Raw genomic sequence first — 16,449 nt, forward strand, 5'->3', positions numbered from 1 at the left:
TAGCATCTGGGTATGATGGGTAGAATGTCAGTTTTGAATGAATATGGTAAAAGGAGAAGCAAGAGGAAAGCAATGTTGGGGAAAAATAAATAGGTGCTATTGAGGAGGTTGTTATAATAATATACCTGCTGAGCTAATACAAATGAATAGCCACATTTTTCAAAACATATTCATCTAGGACCAGGCAAAAATAGATGAAGGAGAGTAGAAACTTTAACAGTGGTTACTGGTTATTTTTTCCCAGTCCTACACTAGAGGGTTATCACATACTCATTTCAAGCACCATGGCCTACTACTTAACAATTCTCAGGATAAGGGACTTGTAATTATAAGTCCACAAGGTAGGTGAGGATTGAGTGTCAAGATAGCAAAGACCAAAAAAAAAAAATGCGGGAAGAGAACAAATTGTTTGGGCTGCATACATATTATTTTGATTATGTTCTTTGACTCTTTAGTAATGCTCTTGAGGGAGATACTGCATAAGTAATTAATTTTTTCTTCATTTTTTGTTTGTTTTCAAGGCTTTCTGTGAAACTTTAGAAGAGACAAATTACCGTTTTCAAAAAGAACTACTTGAAAAACAAAAAGAGGTGGAATCACTGAAGAAACTGCTCAATGAAAAGCAACTTCATATAGATACTCTAGAGAACAGAATTAGGTATATTGTGATACTTGCATTTTTGGCCTTACTAATTCAACTCAATACTCTGGGCTAAATGCCCTTTGTATTTTAATATGATTTAGGAAATTTCTGATTCCAAAAGTCTTAGACTCTTGGTATACTTCCTTGTAGGTTGGAAAAGTTGCCTTTTGATAATTTATTTAGGAGGCTGAACATTTGAAGGATGGGAAACATCAGAAAAATAAGCCTCTAGTTCAACAAGATAAACATTATTCGCTTTACCCTATTTAAGTGGCGTCTTTGTTTCAAGGCACTTACACTAATTTTTCACATGTGAAAGTTGTAGTTTGCGTTCCCATCAGCATATATTGAATTGATGTTGAAATCACTTTACATTAATCATAAGTACTAATTTCTCTGTTGACTCCCAGAGTCAGCACTTTATTAGCCATTTTAAGAATAGCTGAAGACTGGGGCACCTGGGTGGCTCAGTCAGTTGAGCATCCAACTTTGGCTCAGGTCATGATCTCACGTTCATGGGTTCAAGCCTCGCATCAGGGTCTGTGCTGATAGCTCACAGCCTGAAGCCTGCTTCAGATTCGGTGCCTCCTTCTCTCTCTACCCCTCCCCCGCTCGTGCTCTGTCTCTCTGTCTCTCAAAAATAAATGTTAAAAAGAAAAAAAAAAAAAAGAATAGCTGAAGACTGCTAAAGCTACATGTATTTACAAAAACAAACCAGTATTTATTTGTAGAAAATAACTTGTTATAATTTACTTTTAGAACATTGTCTTTAGAACCTGAAGAATCACTGCTCATGTGTGGAACGGAAGGTGGACACATCCCAAAGGTGGAGTCCTCTGCACCTGAGGTTGATGGAGATGATTTACATGAAGAATCTAGGTAAATAATATTTGGTTTATTGTAGCCCAATCATCTGAATAACTAGACGCAAATAGGCACTAATACTCTATAGAGTATTTTTTATGAACCCAATGTTACTGTATCATAAATCTCAGCAGAGAAAGACTTACAGATATTCTAAGCTGTGCCTAAAAATGAGTGTTTACAATCCAGGTTGTAAATGTTATTACTTACTTTGAAGATATATCTAAATTAAGTACTCAGTTAATTTATTAATTTTGTAAAGCTTGACAAATTAATCTCTCTCAGTCTTTTTCCATTCAAAAAGTGGGATACTGTAATAGCAACCAGCCTGCCTACCTACAGGAATGATAAAAAGATAGTATATTTGAAAGCACATAGAATATTTATTACTTATAAATCCAAAGTCATCATTAATACTTTAGTGGTAGCAGGTAAGCTGTAATTAGGAGAACAAATTTTATATTGGTGAAAGTCACTATATTTTATTGATAAATGATAGTTGAAAGAGCTGAAAGAATTAAAAATATATCTCCAAAGGTGTTGTAACAACAACTTAAAAATGATTAAATTTCTGATCAAATATTTGAATATTCTTTTCCATGAAATATTTCCCATTAATATTTAAATATTCTTTAGGTAAAATTTGAAAGGTGATAGTGAAGGGAAACAGCATGTATCTAATCCCTTTATTGACATGTTTCTCTTTTTTGCAGAGCTGATGATAAGCCATGCTTAAGTTTGAGTGAACCTGAAAATTCTGTATCAGACATAGAAGTAGCAGAAGTGGCATACAGTGCTGAGGACGACTAACTGCGAGCAGTTCCTTCCATTTCTATGTTTCGGCAAATTTAGAATAGAGTGGGAAATAGTTAAAAATAAAAGAAAGACTGAAGCATTTACAGAAAACAAAAAGATTGCACATGTATACAGTTTACATAAAGAAAAGTTTTTTAAGTTATTGGGATAGGAAATGTATTCATTGCTGCTTTAAACTATCTTTTATCCAACCTTTGTATTTAATACACCAAAAAAAAATCTAGTTAGAATTCTGTTATCAAAACTAAATTCTTAATGTGCATAAATTATTTTGGCTTTTTGCCAATATATTGCTCCAAACTAATGTGTGTATGTGCGCGCACGCGCGCGCGTGTGTGTGTGTGTGTGTGTGTGCGTGTCTCTGTTTGTGTTTAAATTGCCAATTATATCAGTTAAGTGGACATTAAATGCATGTTGCTATCTGGTTGATATATACTTCTTTGTATCTCTGACATGATATATTTTCATTAGTGGTTTAAATCAGTGGTAAAGATGAATTAAGTTTTAAATATTGACATGTTTGCCATCTGTAAATAAAAATTGCCTGTTGCAATGTTATTGCTATTTAAAAAGAAGAAAACTTTCTAATACCAAAGGAAAACTATTTGAAAGAGCTATAGTAACATATAATAGCATAGCTAAAGTGATAAAATAGCCTTGATTTTAAAAGCTAACTCATTATCAGAATATTATAAGTGTCCTAGTTTATTATAATATGTTGTACTGATTTTCCAGTAATCTTTATCTTAAATCTCTACCTGTAGAATCAGTGAGTTTGCCTCTTTCAGAATACTACCTCTTTTTGCTAATCAAAATATACTCTTTTGAAAATATTGATTCTAAGCAAAAGGGAGTTATAAAAAAAAAACACAAAATAAAAAGCCATATATACTATAAAGTTCCTAACTATGTTGACTCCTGGGATTGTATTTTTATCTCTGCATATGTGAATATGTTGCTATAATGTATTAAGGCTGATTTTCCTTTTAATATATTTAGCCAAGTGATGCACTTTATGATAATTAAACTCTTTTGTGCCAAGTTTAATTGGTGAATTTCTTTAGTAAGTGGAGTTAGTAAAAACTTATGTAGTGCCTTCACTGTTTCACTTTTATACACCAGTCTGCTAGAATCTGTGTCAGCTTTATGAAAAAGTGTTTATTTCAGATTTGCTTATAGTTGTTCAAAGTGCCTTGTTTCGTTTTTATAATATGTAGTTACTCATTTATTTTCTATTTCCACTGCTTTGCATATTGCTGTTAATAAGTACTGTGATCATGCTAGCATTCTGAAATTCCACTTGGTTTTTTGAACTGCATGTGCTTTCTAAAAGCTGAGGGAAACTTACTAGGGAAATAGAATAACGATCTCCAGTTTTGTTTTCTTCACTATCTAAAAGTTTATCGGTATCTTGATGTACATATTAAAATGTGGTTGTTTAAAATTCTACTTAAGTAGATAAAAGATCAATTGGCTATTGTCAACTTTTGATCTAAAAAGGGACTGCTTTTTACCAAAGGACCAAAAATTGTAAAAAAAAAAAAAAAAACCTTTGTCCAAATGCACAGGTATGTTTTGTCTCAAAATATATTCCACAAAGTATACTAGAAATGTGTTTACTATCTTGGGAGATAGAAAGAATGTAATAAACTATTCTATCTGTTCATTTCAAATATTCTAGGCCTAAAAAGGCGTAAAAAGAACAATCATTTAAATTAATATCATTTTTAGTCGAATAAAACAAGATGATCTTTGCTGAATTTTAGACGTTATAGTGCTATATTCATGTCTGCTTTAAAGTGAACCATACATTTTCAAAATCTAGCCTTTAAGAACATTGTATGTAAAGTTTTGGATGAGTAAAGAAAAACCCTTGTTGATAAGCCACTATTATTTATATTTAGAATTTACTTTTTTTTTTTTTACTTTTGTGATGCATTTTATTCCCAGTATTATATTCATTTAATAAATTATTTTTTCAGTACAGCAGTAGCTATGTTGTTTAGATCTTGAATACCATTTTCCCCCTTCAATTTCAATGTTCTCTCTATCCCTTACAATTATTGTAAATTTAATTATACTTAACTGCTGCATTTCACAGACATGGAATGAGTTTATGATTTTTTTAAGTTTATACTTCATATTACTGATAATTTTAAGTCTTTGTGAATAGGTGCAGTACACTTCATATGTAACCAATATTAATAAAAAAAATTGAACATAATTCAAGCAGAAAATACTTTTGTGGATAATCTTTTAACTTAAGCTTCTAAAAATTAAGTTCCTGTATAGGTAGTAAAACCATAAAACTTAGCATTTTAAAATGCATTTTATTTGTCTACTATCCTGAGATTACACATTTAAAGCACATTTATTTAGAAAATCATGTTCCTCAGATAAATTATGTATGTAGTCTACTCTAACCATCTGTGATATCAGAAGGGAACAGTGGCCTTCAGTCTGCAAATAATTTGTCTGGTTTTGAAATGAGTTTTGTTACTTACAGGAATAGAGGAGTTTGGGGATTATGTTAAAAACAAGTCTGTATTCCTAACTAGTAAGGAGAAGAATCTAAATTTTATCCTCTGGAAGATTTTCAAAGAGCCACATAGATTATCCACATTTTACTTCTTCCTAAAGATAATAGAATTATCTTTACTGTATTGCACTTTGCTTCTGTGCTGTTGGCTTCTACTAGCAAAACAATCATTAGAACTTGTACAACACAAGTGTTTTTAAGGTTGATGTCTGCTATACTACATAGTGTACCCTTTATGAGGACTCATGGGAGAAAATTCTCTTAGGTCTCAGTAGCAGTAAAGCCTGTTCTTAAAGAATTGGTTTGTTTTTATCCTAAAGACTGTTACTGTGTTTCTCTTTTTTGATTTGTTTTTGGAGCAGCCTTAAGCCAAATTGTAGGTCACCTGTAACTACCATATAGAACCTTAGGAGTTGTGCTTTTGTGTAGTAAACATGATTTTATTTTTTTTTTCTTTCTCAACTCCAGTTTTCCTCCCTGTTTAAGGTCTTCAGTTAGGACAGATGTATATTTCTGTTCTGATAAAGTCTCAGATTTGAATGATATTTTAGGCTACATTAGATAAGAACTTGTCATAGTCTGTGCTAACAAAATTACTGCACCAGTATGGATGGCAGTTCTTAGGGTGCCTGGTGGCTCCGTTGAGCATTAGACTCTGTGCTCACAGTGCAGAGCCTGCTTGGGATTCTCTCTCTCTCTTTCTCTCTGCCCCTCCCCCACTTACACACATGCACTCTCTCTTGAAACAAACATTTTTTTTTTAAAGGATGGCAGTAATTACACAAAGCTAAATTATTCTTCCCTTTAAAAGATGTCTTGAAGTAGAACATGTGAATATGGAATGTAAACTTAGACAAGCTAGCCAAGGGCAATCTATGGGTATGTTCGTGGCTAAAGCACAATATTAATTAACTCAGATTATGGTTTTAACCATAACCTTAAATTAGAAGACCCACTTGCCACTTTCTTATTTATCATTGACAGAAAAGTTAGAATAGTGTCATTAGCTCCACACAAAACAATAATAAAAATCAATACAGGTAATATATACTCAATAGCCAAAGGTAGTGTTTTATTGTAATAGATACAGGGTAAGACCTGGTATACGTCTAATGGAATGTTTGCAACCTAGCTAATTGTAATCAAAGAAGTATTAGATGCTGGCTAAAGTGCTTTGCTAAGGTGTGAAATGAAAAGCACACCTTGGAGTGATTAAGCTTATATCTGGAAGATTTCTTAGAATTAGGTCATATGCAGAGGCTCCTGGGTGGCTCAGTCGGTTGAGCCTCCGACTTCGGTTCAGGTCATGATCTCATGGTCTGTGAGTTCGAGCCCCGCATCGGGCTCTGTGCTGACAGCTCAGAGCCTGGAGCCTGCTTGGGATTCTGTATCTCCCTCTCTCTCTGCCCCTTCCCCGCTCATGCTCTCGCTCTCACTCTCTCTCTCTCTCTCTCTCTGTGTCAAAAATAAATTCTAAAAAAAAAAATTTTTTTTAATTAAAAAAAAAAAAAGAATTAGGTCATATGCCAGTCCTGTCTTCCAGTTCCCTGTATAGCAAATACCATTCATTGACTAACCCGAAAGATTCTTTGCCCCCTCCAAAGTAGGAATGAGATAAACTGAATACTTATTTTCTCAGCTCCCCTTGCAACTAGGTTTGAACTTCTGACCCAATTATGGGCAGTGAGATGGATAGAAGTATGCTGGCAATCCACTTCTGGAAATCACTTGCTTTTCCTGTAAGAAGGTAAGCATACTGCTGATACAGCCTCTCCTCCCTCACTTCCCCCCCCCCCCCACCTTGTTTTGATCTCAAGGAATGCCTGGAGGTGCTATGAAAACCATCTTGCAAATACAGTGTGGCAAGTGTGAGTGAAGGGTAAGGGAATCACAGAGAGTCTAGCCACTTGTTAAACCACTAAAAATTGTTTTTTGTTAGTTGTACCATGATAAAACCTATTTTTTTAATTTGAGCTGTAGGTTTAACCACAGGATAAAAAGCTTATCAAACAAAAAGGCTTTTCTTCCTGTGAAGATATTGTATATTTTGTTAGTAAAGAAAAAAGATTAAAGGAGAAAATTTTTTTTCTTGAAACCTGAAAGGGAGAGAACCATCTATTAGACATACCAAAGATCGCTTACTTCTGAGGCTCCTTTAGGCAAACCAAATACGAAAGAGAAGGCAGCCTGTTGTTCTACACATGTGGACTAGTCTTCTCAGACTGCTAGAACAAAATAACTGCAGACTGGATGGCTGAAACAGGAATTTGTGTTCCCAAGGTGCCAGCAGAGTGGGTGGTGTCTGCTGAGGGCGCTTTCTGGTGTCTCATTAGGACATCAGTCCTGTTGGATCAGGACACTACCCCTGTCTCATTTAACCTTCATCACTTCCTTGGAGGCCCCATTTCCAAATACAGCCACACTCGGGGGTTAGAGCTTCAACATAGGAATTTGAGGGGGACACAGACATTCAGTCCCTAACAGTATAGGACAGATGTAACATCATTCTATGGTTACAAAGATATTTTGCGGTTCGAAAGGTTAAAGTACATAGTGTATTCCTTCATTTGTCCATTGGACAAACATTGAGCACCTACTGTGTGTCAGCTCTGGGTTATAAAAATTGTTGAGAAGCACATGATCCCTTCAAGTAGTTCACTGATACAGTTTTTTATACAGGCTGATCTGTATGCTGTACGGCATTGTGGTGAGCGTGGTGATAGACATAGCAGTTGTGATGAATTACAGGGACGAGAGGGCTGGAAAGGAGGACAAGTATTGGCCAGTGTAGAAGTATATAGCTTTAGCTGCTTCTTAAAAGTAGAATAGAAGGGCATGCCAGGCAGAAGAGGGAGTCCACTTCAGGCTGTGCAAGTGGCAGGGATCATTATTATCCATAATTCCTTTTTCCATCCAGCACGTTAATTCTACCTCCAAAGTCGAAGCCACTTACTTACCTGATGTGATAGGTCGAAAAGGCACACACAAACCACACTACATACCTTAAACATTTTAACTTGATGCACGTATATTCATTGCCAATGTTTAAATAGAGGTGCAAAGCTCTGGGCTGATGGCTCAGAGCCTGGAGCCTGTTTCCAATTCTGTGTCTCCCTCTCTCTCTGCCCCTCCCCCGTTCATGCTCTGTCTCTCTCTGTCCCAAAAATAAATAAACGTTGAAAAAATAAAATAAAAATAAATAGAGGTGCAAAGCCTTTCTTTGGTATGCTTTTACTAATGAGCACTCTGGTTTTCCCTCCAGCTAAGCCATACCCCTGATGCATTTTCTGATACCTAGCTTTAGTTTCTGTAGAGTGAAGGCATGAGATATGTATGAAGGAATCTATGACAGCACATTTTTACCATTTTGTTTGCAGTCCTGTATTGCTATCTTGCCTATACTGTTACGAAGTCTTTCCAAATCATCTGACCTAGTTTTCCCTAGAAATGATCATTAATAGTCATATTTCATTGTTTCATATAATATTAATAGCCTTATTTACATTTAATTTTAAATACAGCTGTTATATACAAATTTGGAAGCAAACTGATGCTTGGTAATCACACAATTCTCTTGGGAGGAAACAGGAGTGTGCAGATGTTCTAAGAAGGAACCAACTAGCCACAAGCATTCAGGGTGTCCTGGATGTCAGTGAGCGCATTTTATACAGAAGATGCAGAACTTTGGCAGATCAATTATGAATTCTAGAGTTGGGGTGGAGGGCAAGGGGATGAGTTACCCTATACTTTGTCCAATTCTCTTTATCTTCACTGCCAGTCACCCTGGTCCAGATCACAAGGATCTCCCCGCTTCCACCTTCACCCCTACAATCCAGTCTCCCAAGGCAGCCATGGTTTTCTTTTTGAGAAACATAAATCACTGCATGTTTGTTCTCCACTTAAAAACTTTCAGAGGTTTCCCATTATGTTCAACATTGTAACATTCTTTTTTTTTATTTATTTTTTTATTTTATTTATTTTTGAGACAGAGAGAGACAGAGCATGAATGGGGGAGGGTCAAAGAGAGGGAGACACAGAATCCGAAACAGGCTCCAGGCTCTGAGCCGTCAGCACAGAGCCCGACGCGGGGCTCGTACTCACGGACCGCGAGATCATGACCTGAGCGAAGTCGGCCGCTCAACCGACTGAGCCACCCAGGCGCCCCCAACATTGTAACATTCAGATATCTATATGGCCTACAAACATGATTTCACTCTGCCAGTTACTCTGCCTGATGCCAGCCCGCATGGCCCCCTTTCGTTTCCTTGAGTCTTCTGCCTTCTAACCTGGCTGTATCTCCTCTCTAGATTGTTACTCCCAGAATCCTATCAGGCTCTTGTCTTAAATCACAGGTTACACGTTACCTCCATAGGCAACCTGAAATAGTACCCAAAACAATCACCTCCATCTTAGATTTCTTACTTTTTTATTGTCTGTTTCACCTGCCTACCTCCTCCGTGCTTCCCCTAAAAGGCAAGGCGTTATCTTTTTCTCCCTCTCATCCTTGCTCTTCTCCACCACCACCGAGCTTAGGAGAAGATCTGGCACATAGTAGGTACTCAAAAATGTTTATTGAATGATTAAGATAAAGGCCTAAATTACAGAAATATTAGAGAAAATAGAGGTATTTGAAGGAAAAGTAAGTCTTGTAGATTGATAATCTCTGGGTAGATTGATATGCTACTAACTGAGGAAAAGAACAGTGAGAAGCTTTAGGGAGGCAGGGGGTACATTCAGTTTGGGACATGCTGGATTTGAAATACTGTAGGCAATCCCAAGTGGAGATCTCCAGCAGGCAGGTGTATACAATCATCCAAAAATGAGGGGAGGGGTCTGCTTTATAGAACTCAAGTCAGATTAATTAAGATGTATTATATCTCTTGTTCTTCATATCCCTTGCCCATAATTCAATGGTCTAAAACCTATTAGGAACTCCCGTGTTAGGAACTCCAGTAATGCATGACCCCATGTGTACTATGGTGACAAGCGTCATGGAAATATGTCTGATGGGCCCAGGTGTCTCATTCAGTTAATTTGTTTTTCATTCCAGGAGTAATTTGTTATTGGAGAAGATCATGTTTTTCTTTTTCCTTTGAGGAGATACAGTAATGGCACAATATCACAAAGGTGGTCTTTTTTCATTTATTTTAATATTTCACATTTAAAGCAAAGTTTAAGAAAAAGAAATGCAGGTAGACAAAGAATGGAAAAGTTTTATTCCACTAGTAATCAAAGAAATATAGTTGCAATATATACTTTTTTTTAAAATAACTTTTCATGTTTATTTATTTTTGAGAGATAGACTGTGAGCAGGGAAGGAACAGAGAAAGAGGGGGACACAGAATCCCAAGCAGGCTCCAGGCTCTGAGCTGTCAACACAGAGCCCGACAGGGGGCTCGAACTCACAACGGTAAGATCATGACCTGAGCCAAAGTTGGACACTCAACCAACTGAGCCACCCAGGCGCCCTGCATTGGTGGTGGGAATGAGAACTGGTTTAAGAATATTTCTGGAGCTGATGTGGCTACATATGTGATGTGTAAAGATTTACTCGAAGGATGTACATCACGTTTATCACAGATACTTCAACCAAAGTTTCTAGTGTCAAGGGGATTTATTAAATGGTGTATTAAGAAGTGGACTCTCTTGTATTCAATAAAGTGTGATGTTGCAAACAAGACTTGAGGATATTTATGATATACTACTGATTGCAGAAAGCAACTTATAAAACAGTATTATCTCACTTTTATAAGTGAAAAGTCATGCATTTATGCATTTGTATACAGAAAGAATAAATACAGTAAAATAATAGCCATGGTTGTCTACTTGATGGAATTATCAAGGAATTTTATTTTCACGAATCTGTCAATTTTCTACCACAAGCATATATTACTTTAACTTTTAAAATTATTTTTTTAATTTTTTTTTTTTTATGTTTATTTTCAAAAGAGAGACAGACTGTGAGTTGGGGAGGGACTGAGAGAGACACACACACACACACACAGAATCTGAAGCAAGCTCTAGGCTCTGAGCTGTCAGCACAGAGTTCAGTGCAGGGCTCAAGCCCAGGAACTGTGAGATCATGACCTTAGCTAAAGTCAGACGCTTAGCCAACCAAGCCACCCAGGTGCCCCAAAATTATTTTTAAGCTAACAATAACTACTATGTGTATTGCCCCACCATCTGCTCTTTGTTTGACTCACTGCAAATTCCTCAACCTCTCTGTCTCCTGTAAGAGGAAGATAATGCCTTCCAAACTACAATATTTTTGTGGCCTAAATGGAGTACGAAAATGCTAAGCCCAGTCTATCACATAGTAGACATTCATAAATGAGCAGAATCTAACATCCAGTCTCCTGACCTAAATACCATCATCCTTGGCCATTCAGAAATCTATCTGTTAACCTAAAATACAGTGGAAATCTTTTATTAAAAAGTGACTTTGGGGGGGCACCTAGGCGGATCAGTCAGTTAAGTGTCTGACTCTTGATTTCGACTCAGGTCATGATCTCGCAGTTCACGGGATCACGCCCCACATCAGGCTCTGTGCTTACAGCCTGAAGCCTGCTTGGGATTCTCTCTCTGCCCTTCACTGCTCACATGCCCGTGCATGCTCTGTCTTGGTCTCTCTATAAATATAAACGTAAAAAAAAATGGACTTTGGGGAAGCCTTGGTAACTCAGTTGGTTGATCATACAACTTTGACTCAGATCATGATCTCACAGTTTGTGTTCGAGCCCCACATCAGGCTCGCTGCTGTCAGTGCAGAGCCTGCTTCAGATCCTCTGTCCTCCTCTCTACCCCTCCCCCACTCATGCTGTCTCAAAAATAAACAAACATTTTTAAAAAATGACTTTGGTGGACAGACTGAATTCATTAACCACGTTATTCCATCATCTACCCTTTATTTTAAATCTCAAAGGCTTGAATGGGCTTTATCCAATTTACAAATGGTTTTTGTTCTAACTATATTTCCAAGTGGTGCATCAAATAAATGGTGGTTTATCAAACTAAACTTAAAATTCCTTTTTAATCCGGGGTGCCTGGGTGGCTCATTCAATTAAGAGTCTAACTCTTGGTTTCAGCTCGTATCATGATCTCACGGTTTGTGGGTTCAAGCCCCTTGCCAGGCTCTGTGCTGACGTAAGTGCGGGGCCTGCTGGGATTCTCTCTGTCTTAAAAAAAAGTAAACTTTTAAAAGTAAAACATTAAAAAAATTCCTTTTTAATCTATAATACACTAAAAATTTGTATAATGTTTGCAATAGGACAAAATGGTTTTGAGCTTGTAATGAAACAACATAGTAACAGATATTTACCTGGACACAGGGCTTGAGAGAAGCAATTTAACCAGTGATGTAAGTGGAGACTTTTGTAAAGAATATAGTCAGAGATTTCAAAGTGAACCGGGCCAAACACAAAGAGATGATGCAGTTTTGAAGTGTGCTAAAAAATGTCAGCTCTGACCACCTCAACTAAACAGGCCAAAAAGCAGTGCAAAAGATGTATGCCATTAGGATATAAGTGAGCGGGGAGATCGCCCCCCCCCCCAGGCCTCCCCAGTTCCTCATGAAGGCCAGTCTCCCATGTGGTAGTTCATGCACACACATGGGACGATTAAGTGCACCAGGTCACAAGAGCAGAGAAAGCACTGGCTTCCTCCTGGCCTTCTGTGCCGCTAGGCTGGAGTGGGACCATGTCAAGCCCTGAAGGCCTAACTAATGCCACATGAAGAAATTCCTTGCCATTCCGAAATACCTGACAATTCTATTTTTTTTAAGTGTCTTCTTGCATGCAATGGGCCAAGTCCTGACCCACCACAAATGAGCTCGTAAGAAGGTGGCTGGCACTGGATTTTTTCGTTTGACATTAGTCTGTCAATCATCACCTCTCATCTTATGCTTATGAATCAAAATAAGGTCTGTGTTTTTGCTTAAAACGGTATAATGATTTTCCTGTGATAACTGAACAGGAATTAGAAGACAGAGAAGAAATGAGAGTTGGCCCACATTCGGATTAATTAAAGTTTACCTGGTAAAAGAAGACGAAGCGACAACAGCACATGGACTCAAGCCCCTGAAGGTGAAGAAAGGTGACCAGAGGAGTGTGGTGGATGAAGCCGGACCACAGGAAAGCAGCCAGGCAGTCTGGAAGCTCCATTATCCGGTATGTTGCAGACATCTACCCCTCAAATACTCAGTCAGTGATTTATTTAATTGGGTCTCAGAGAAATTGGTTTTATAATATGCAAACAACTTTATGTTCAAAATAAGACTTTTACCGTATGTGCTGGAAGAGAAATACATTTAGAAACACCTTTCATTTTTAAGCTAGATAATACATGAATGCCTCACTAAGAGTTGATGTAGCTTACCTGGATATATATTTACAACGCCTTCCTCAAAATATTTTTTAAAAATCTGTTGGGTTTTGCTTTTCTGAGCATTCCACATCTATAAAACATTTCATAATTTTCTCCAGTGCTAGTTAAGAATATACTTTAAAATTGAACAGACTTAAGTTTTAGTTTTGGTTCTGCTTCTTACCAAGTGGGAGAATTACTTTGCCTCTCTGAGCCTTGGTGCTCATTTAAAAGGGAGATAATGATAGCGTTCACCGATCTGATATGCTGAGAGGAGTACACGCGTAAGCATGTGTCAGGTGCTCAGAAACATTTCAGGCATTGCACTCAATTACCCGACACGTTGTAATGTGTATACATTCAGGCATTAATCAGCAAACATTGTCAGCCATCCACTGCGTGGTAGGGCATGTGCTCGACATGCTGCAATGAACTAGGCTCTCATAACCCAGCTCTTTATGTGACATTCCTCCTGGGGTGCCCAGGAAGTTAGACCCACGGCATCTGGTGCATTCCTCTAGCAGAGTACTCAGTACTTTGAGTTGTACTTTAAGTCCACCCACCAGATAGATCCTAAGCAGCCCTTGACTGTCTATGTCATAGTGCTGACATATACACATCAAGGGCTCAATGTATTTGTTGCACAGGAATGCATTGTGACCAACTTTGGATATAACATTTCAAAATAAGGTATTTGGAACTCTTAGCCCCCAGGCAATTAATACTTTATAAACTACTCACAAGTAATATGGACCCAGGGGATCTATTCTAACTAGAAGTACTTTAGAAATTATCTGGTCCGAAGAGCCTCAGACACAAATCCCCTTCATAGAAGGTCTGCCATGCCCACAGAAGCAACTGGGATTAGGAAAGCTCTCCTGCAGTGGTTGTTGGGTGGCAGTTTGTAGACTGCCTCTACTTACCTAGATACAAATCCTAGAATGTCTATGCCTGTGAGCTCATCAAGTCGTCTGCTCCAAACCTCTCATTTTGCAGACAAAACCTCAAACCAGAAAGATTATATGAATACACCGAGCAAGTGTTGGGGCATCATGGAAAACAAGCCTCTTTGGCTCCCAGTCTAGTGCTTCTCTTTCCTGTGTTTGGTTACATCCACAAAGCCTCCATGAATGATGGATCATAGCCATTGTCTGTGAATTTTTCTTCTCCACAGCCAGTGAAGGAAGAGTTCTCAATTTTTATCCCTGATCCCAGGTTCCAGCTGTACCTCTTGGGGTTAGGTTGACAAAGGAGGTTAGGGAAGAAGGCTCACGAGTCACACTTTAAAACCAACAGCCACGATGAACGACTTCTGGCATGGGTGTAGCTGCATGCATTATAACAACCTCCCAAAAGTCGTCAAAAATCGCTGCCCATTCCAATGCCTGGAACCTCATAAGTAAAGAGAGACCTGCTTCTTCGAATTAATGGAAATGTGAGCCCCCTCAGTCACTGCTACAATCATGCAGTCTTCCTTTCTGCCAGTGAGCAGTGAAAACACTTCCCTCTGAGGCTGCTTGTTAGACAAATTACCTCTGTTGTGCATATGGCTGAGCAAGGTTGTTGGGTCCTCTAAATTCCTTGAGTAGACCAAAGCATCTCCTGAGGGCCACCCCAGGCATCACTGCAACCCCAATATTATCCCTGGCAATCTTTGCCTTACTGGTCCGCAAGACGCACTGGAGTGTGAGAGGAGGCAAGAGCAGGGATTCCAAAGACTGCTTACTTTCAGTTAAACCATATGGCCTATCCTGTTGTCTCATTTATAAGAAACCATTTTCAATTCTAAAGTTTCAATTAATAAAATCCAAACTGCTATCAATTTCCCACAAACGGAGCAGCCTGCGGCAGATTTCAGCAGGCGCCTCGTCTTTGCCTTTCCCATGAGCTTAGAGTGTCGCCTAGTGGGAAGAATGTGAAGTAGCACTTGATAATATTCCCGTAGAGGAAAAAGCTACCAGGGGAGATGTCAGGAAGGCAACTAATTGAAAATACCAACGGTCTTGGTATTTGGCTGCTGTTTTACCGATTTGTCAGACCTAAAGTAGATACGTTCGAAGCTTTATCTCAACTGACTATGTCATCTAAGAAAGTGTACTACCCGAATGAGGGTATTCATCCCACTAGATGTCAACTAGCATAAAGAGGAGTGTATTCCATTTCCCTCCACATTTACCGTAGAATTCTTTCATGAATGTTTGTTTAACTTCATAAAACAGGAACATGAAATTGACCCTCGCCTTTCCCATTTTTATATCTGAAATTCGAAAAAGGCATTATCAACTGTTTTTGAATTTCAATAAACTTTTTAATTTATTCATTTCTATTATTTTACCTATTTATCCCTGGTATACCAGCTATACAACACTGAAAGTTTCCTATTTCTTTAAGTTCTCAATAGTTCTGTACCAGAACTACTCTCTACATTACCCTTTTCATTTTCTCACATTCTCTTTATTCCTTCACAAAACCTTTTTCTTTCTTTTTTTTTTTTTTTTTTTTTTTTTTTTTTTTTACTTCAGCTAGTTTTCTAAAAGTGGCAGGCCTGATTTTTTGCCATCTAATTTTGAAAAAATGAATTTTTTCTCTTACTCCATATCTTCCTTTTGAGGAGTTTGACAATCTGAGAGAAGTGGTTTTATTCAAATAATTAAAAATGGAAAGTTGCTGCTTGACTGGATAGAAATTGGATATTTTTCCATACTGTCAAAACATATCACAGAAGCCAGAAAACCTCCTAGATTTTCTACTATTTATCCCACTCCTTCTTCAGTTGAATTTCCACTAACTGGAAGTTAGCCTCCCACTTCTCTCCACAGCTGCAATTTTTTTACTCCAAACTCTGATTCTTCTACACATTATCCTTTGTTCTACTGCACTATAATGATGAAGTGGCTCTCAACACCTCAACCTTGATGTCCAAAGCCAAGATGATCCTTTTCTTCCCCAATCCACACCCCACATCTGCTCCTGCTCCTGATAGCCTTATCTCATAGAAAATGGCACAACTCTGTGCCAAGTCACTCAAACAAGCAATCAGGGAGTATCAATGATTCCTTTGTCCCCTTTGATTTCCCTCCACATCTAAACCCCATCACCATGCTCTCAGCTCATGCCAGCCTCTCAGTAGATGTCCCCGTGTTCGCTTTGTCCTTCTCCAGTCTGTTCTTTGTTATTTTGATAGATTAAACTTTGTAATATGAAAATTGATAGACATATAAGAATC

The 16,449-nt window shown here is 37.9% G+C and overlaps 1 protein-coding gene and 2 long non-coding RNA genes across 4 annotated transcripts in view; all 3 read left to right on the top strand.

Annotated features, from left to right (window-relative positions):
- Nucleotides 1-4,560, top strand: part of SNX16 (sorting nexin 16) — a 43,444-nt gene extending 38,884 nt beyond the window's left edge. For both annotated transcript variants that reach the window (XM_025922818.2, XM_025922820.2), the window contains 3 exons: nucleotides 522-658; nucleotides 1,403-1,522; nucleotides 2,221-4,560. In XM_025922818.2, coding sequence (XP_025778603.1) covers nucleotides 522-658; nucleotides 1,403-1,522; nucleotides 2,221-2,317 — 354 coding nt within the window. In that variant the 3' untranslated portion in view covers nucleotides 2,318-4,560. The remainder of the gene's footprint in view (nucleotides 1-521; nucleotides 659-1,402; nucleotides 1,523-2,220) is intronic.
- LOC147572016 (uncharacterized) overlaps nucleotides 1-16,449 on the top strand; it is a 463,768-nt gene that overhangs the window by 373,487 nt on the left and 73,832 nt on the right. The window lies entirely within an intron of this gene.
- On the top strand, nucleotides 5,596-15,456 carry LOC147572017 (uncharacterized). Its single transcript, XR_015247041.1, has 2 exons — nucleotides 5,596-7,917; nucleotides 8,068-15,456. It is a non-coding gene; the product is annotated as an uncharacterized LOC147572017 (long non-coding RNA).

The sequence above is a fragment of the Puma concolor genome, chromosome F2, assembly GCF_028749965.1.
Source record: "Puma concolor isolate L17-30 chromosome F2, mPumCon1.1.hap2, whole genome shotgun sequence".
NCBI classification, from domain to species: domain Eukaryota; kingdom Metazoa; phylum Chordata; class Mammalia; order Carnivora; family Felidae; genus Puma; species Puma concolor.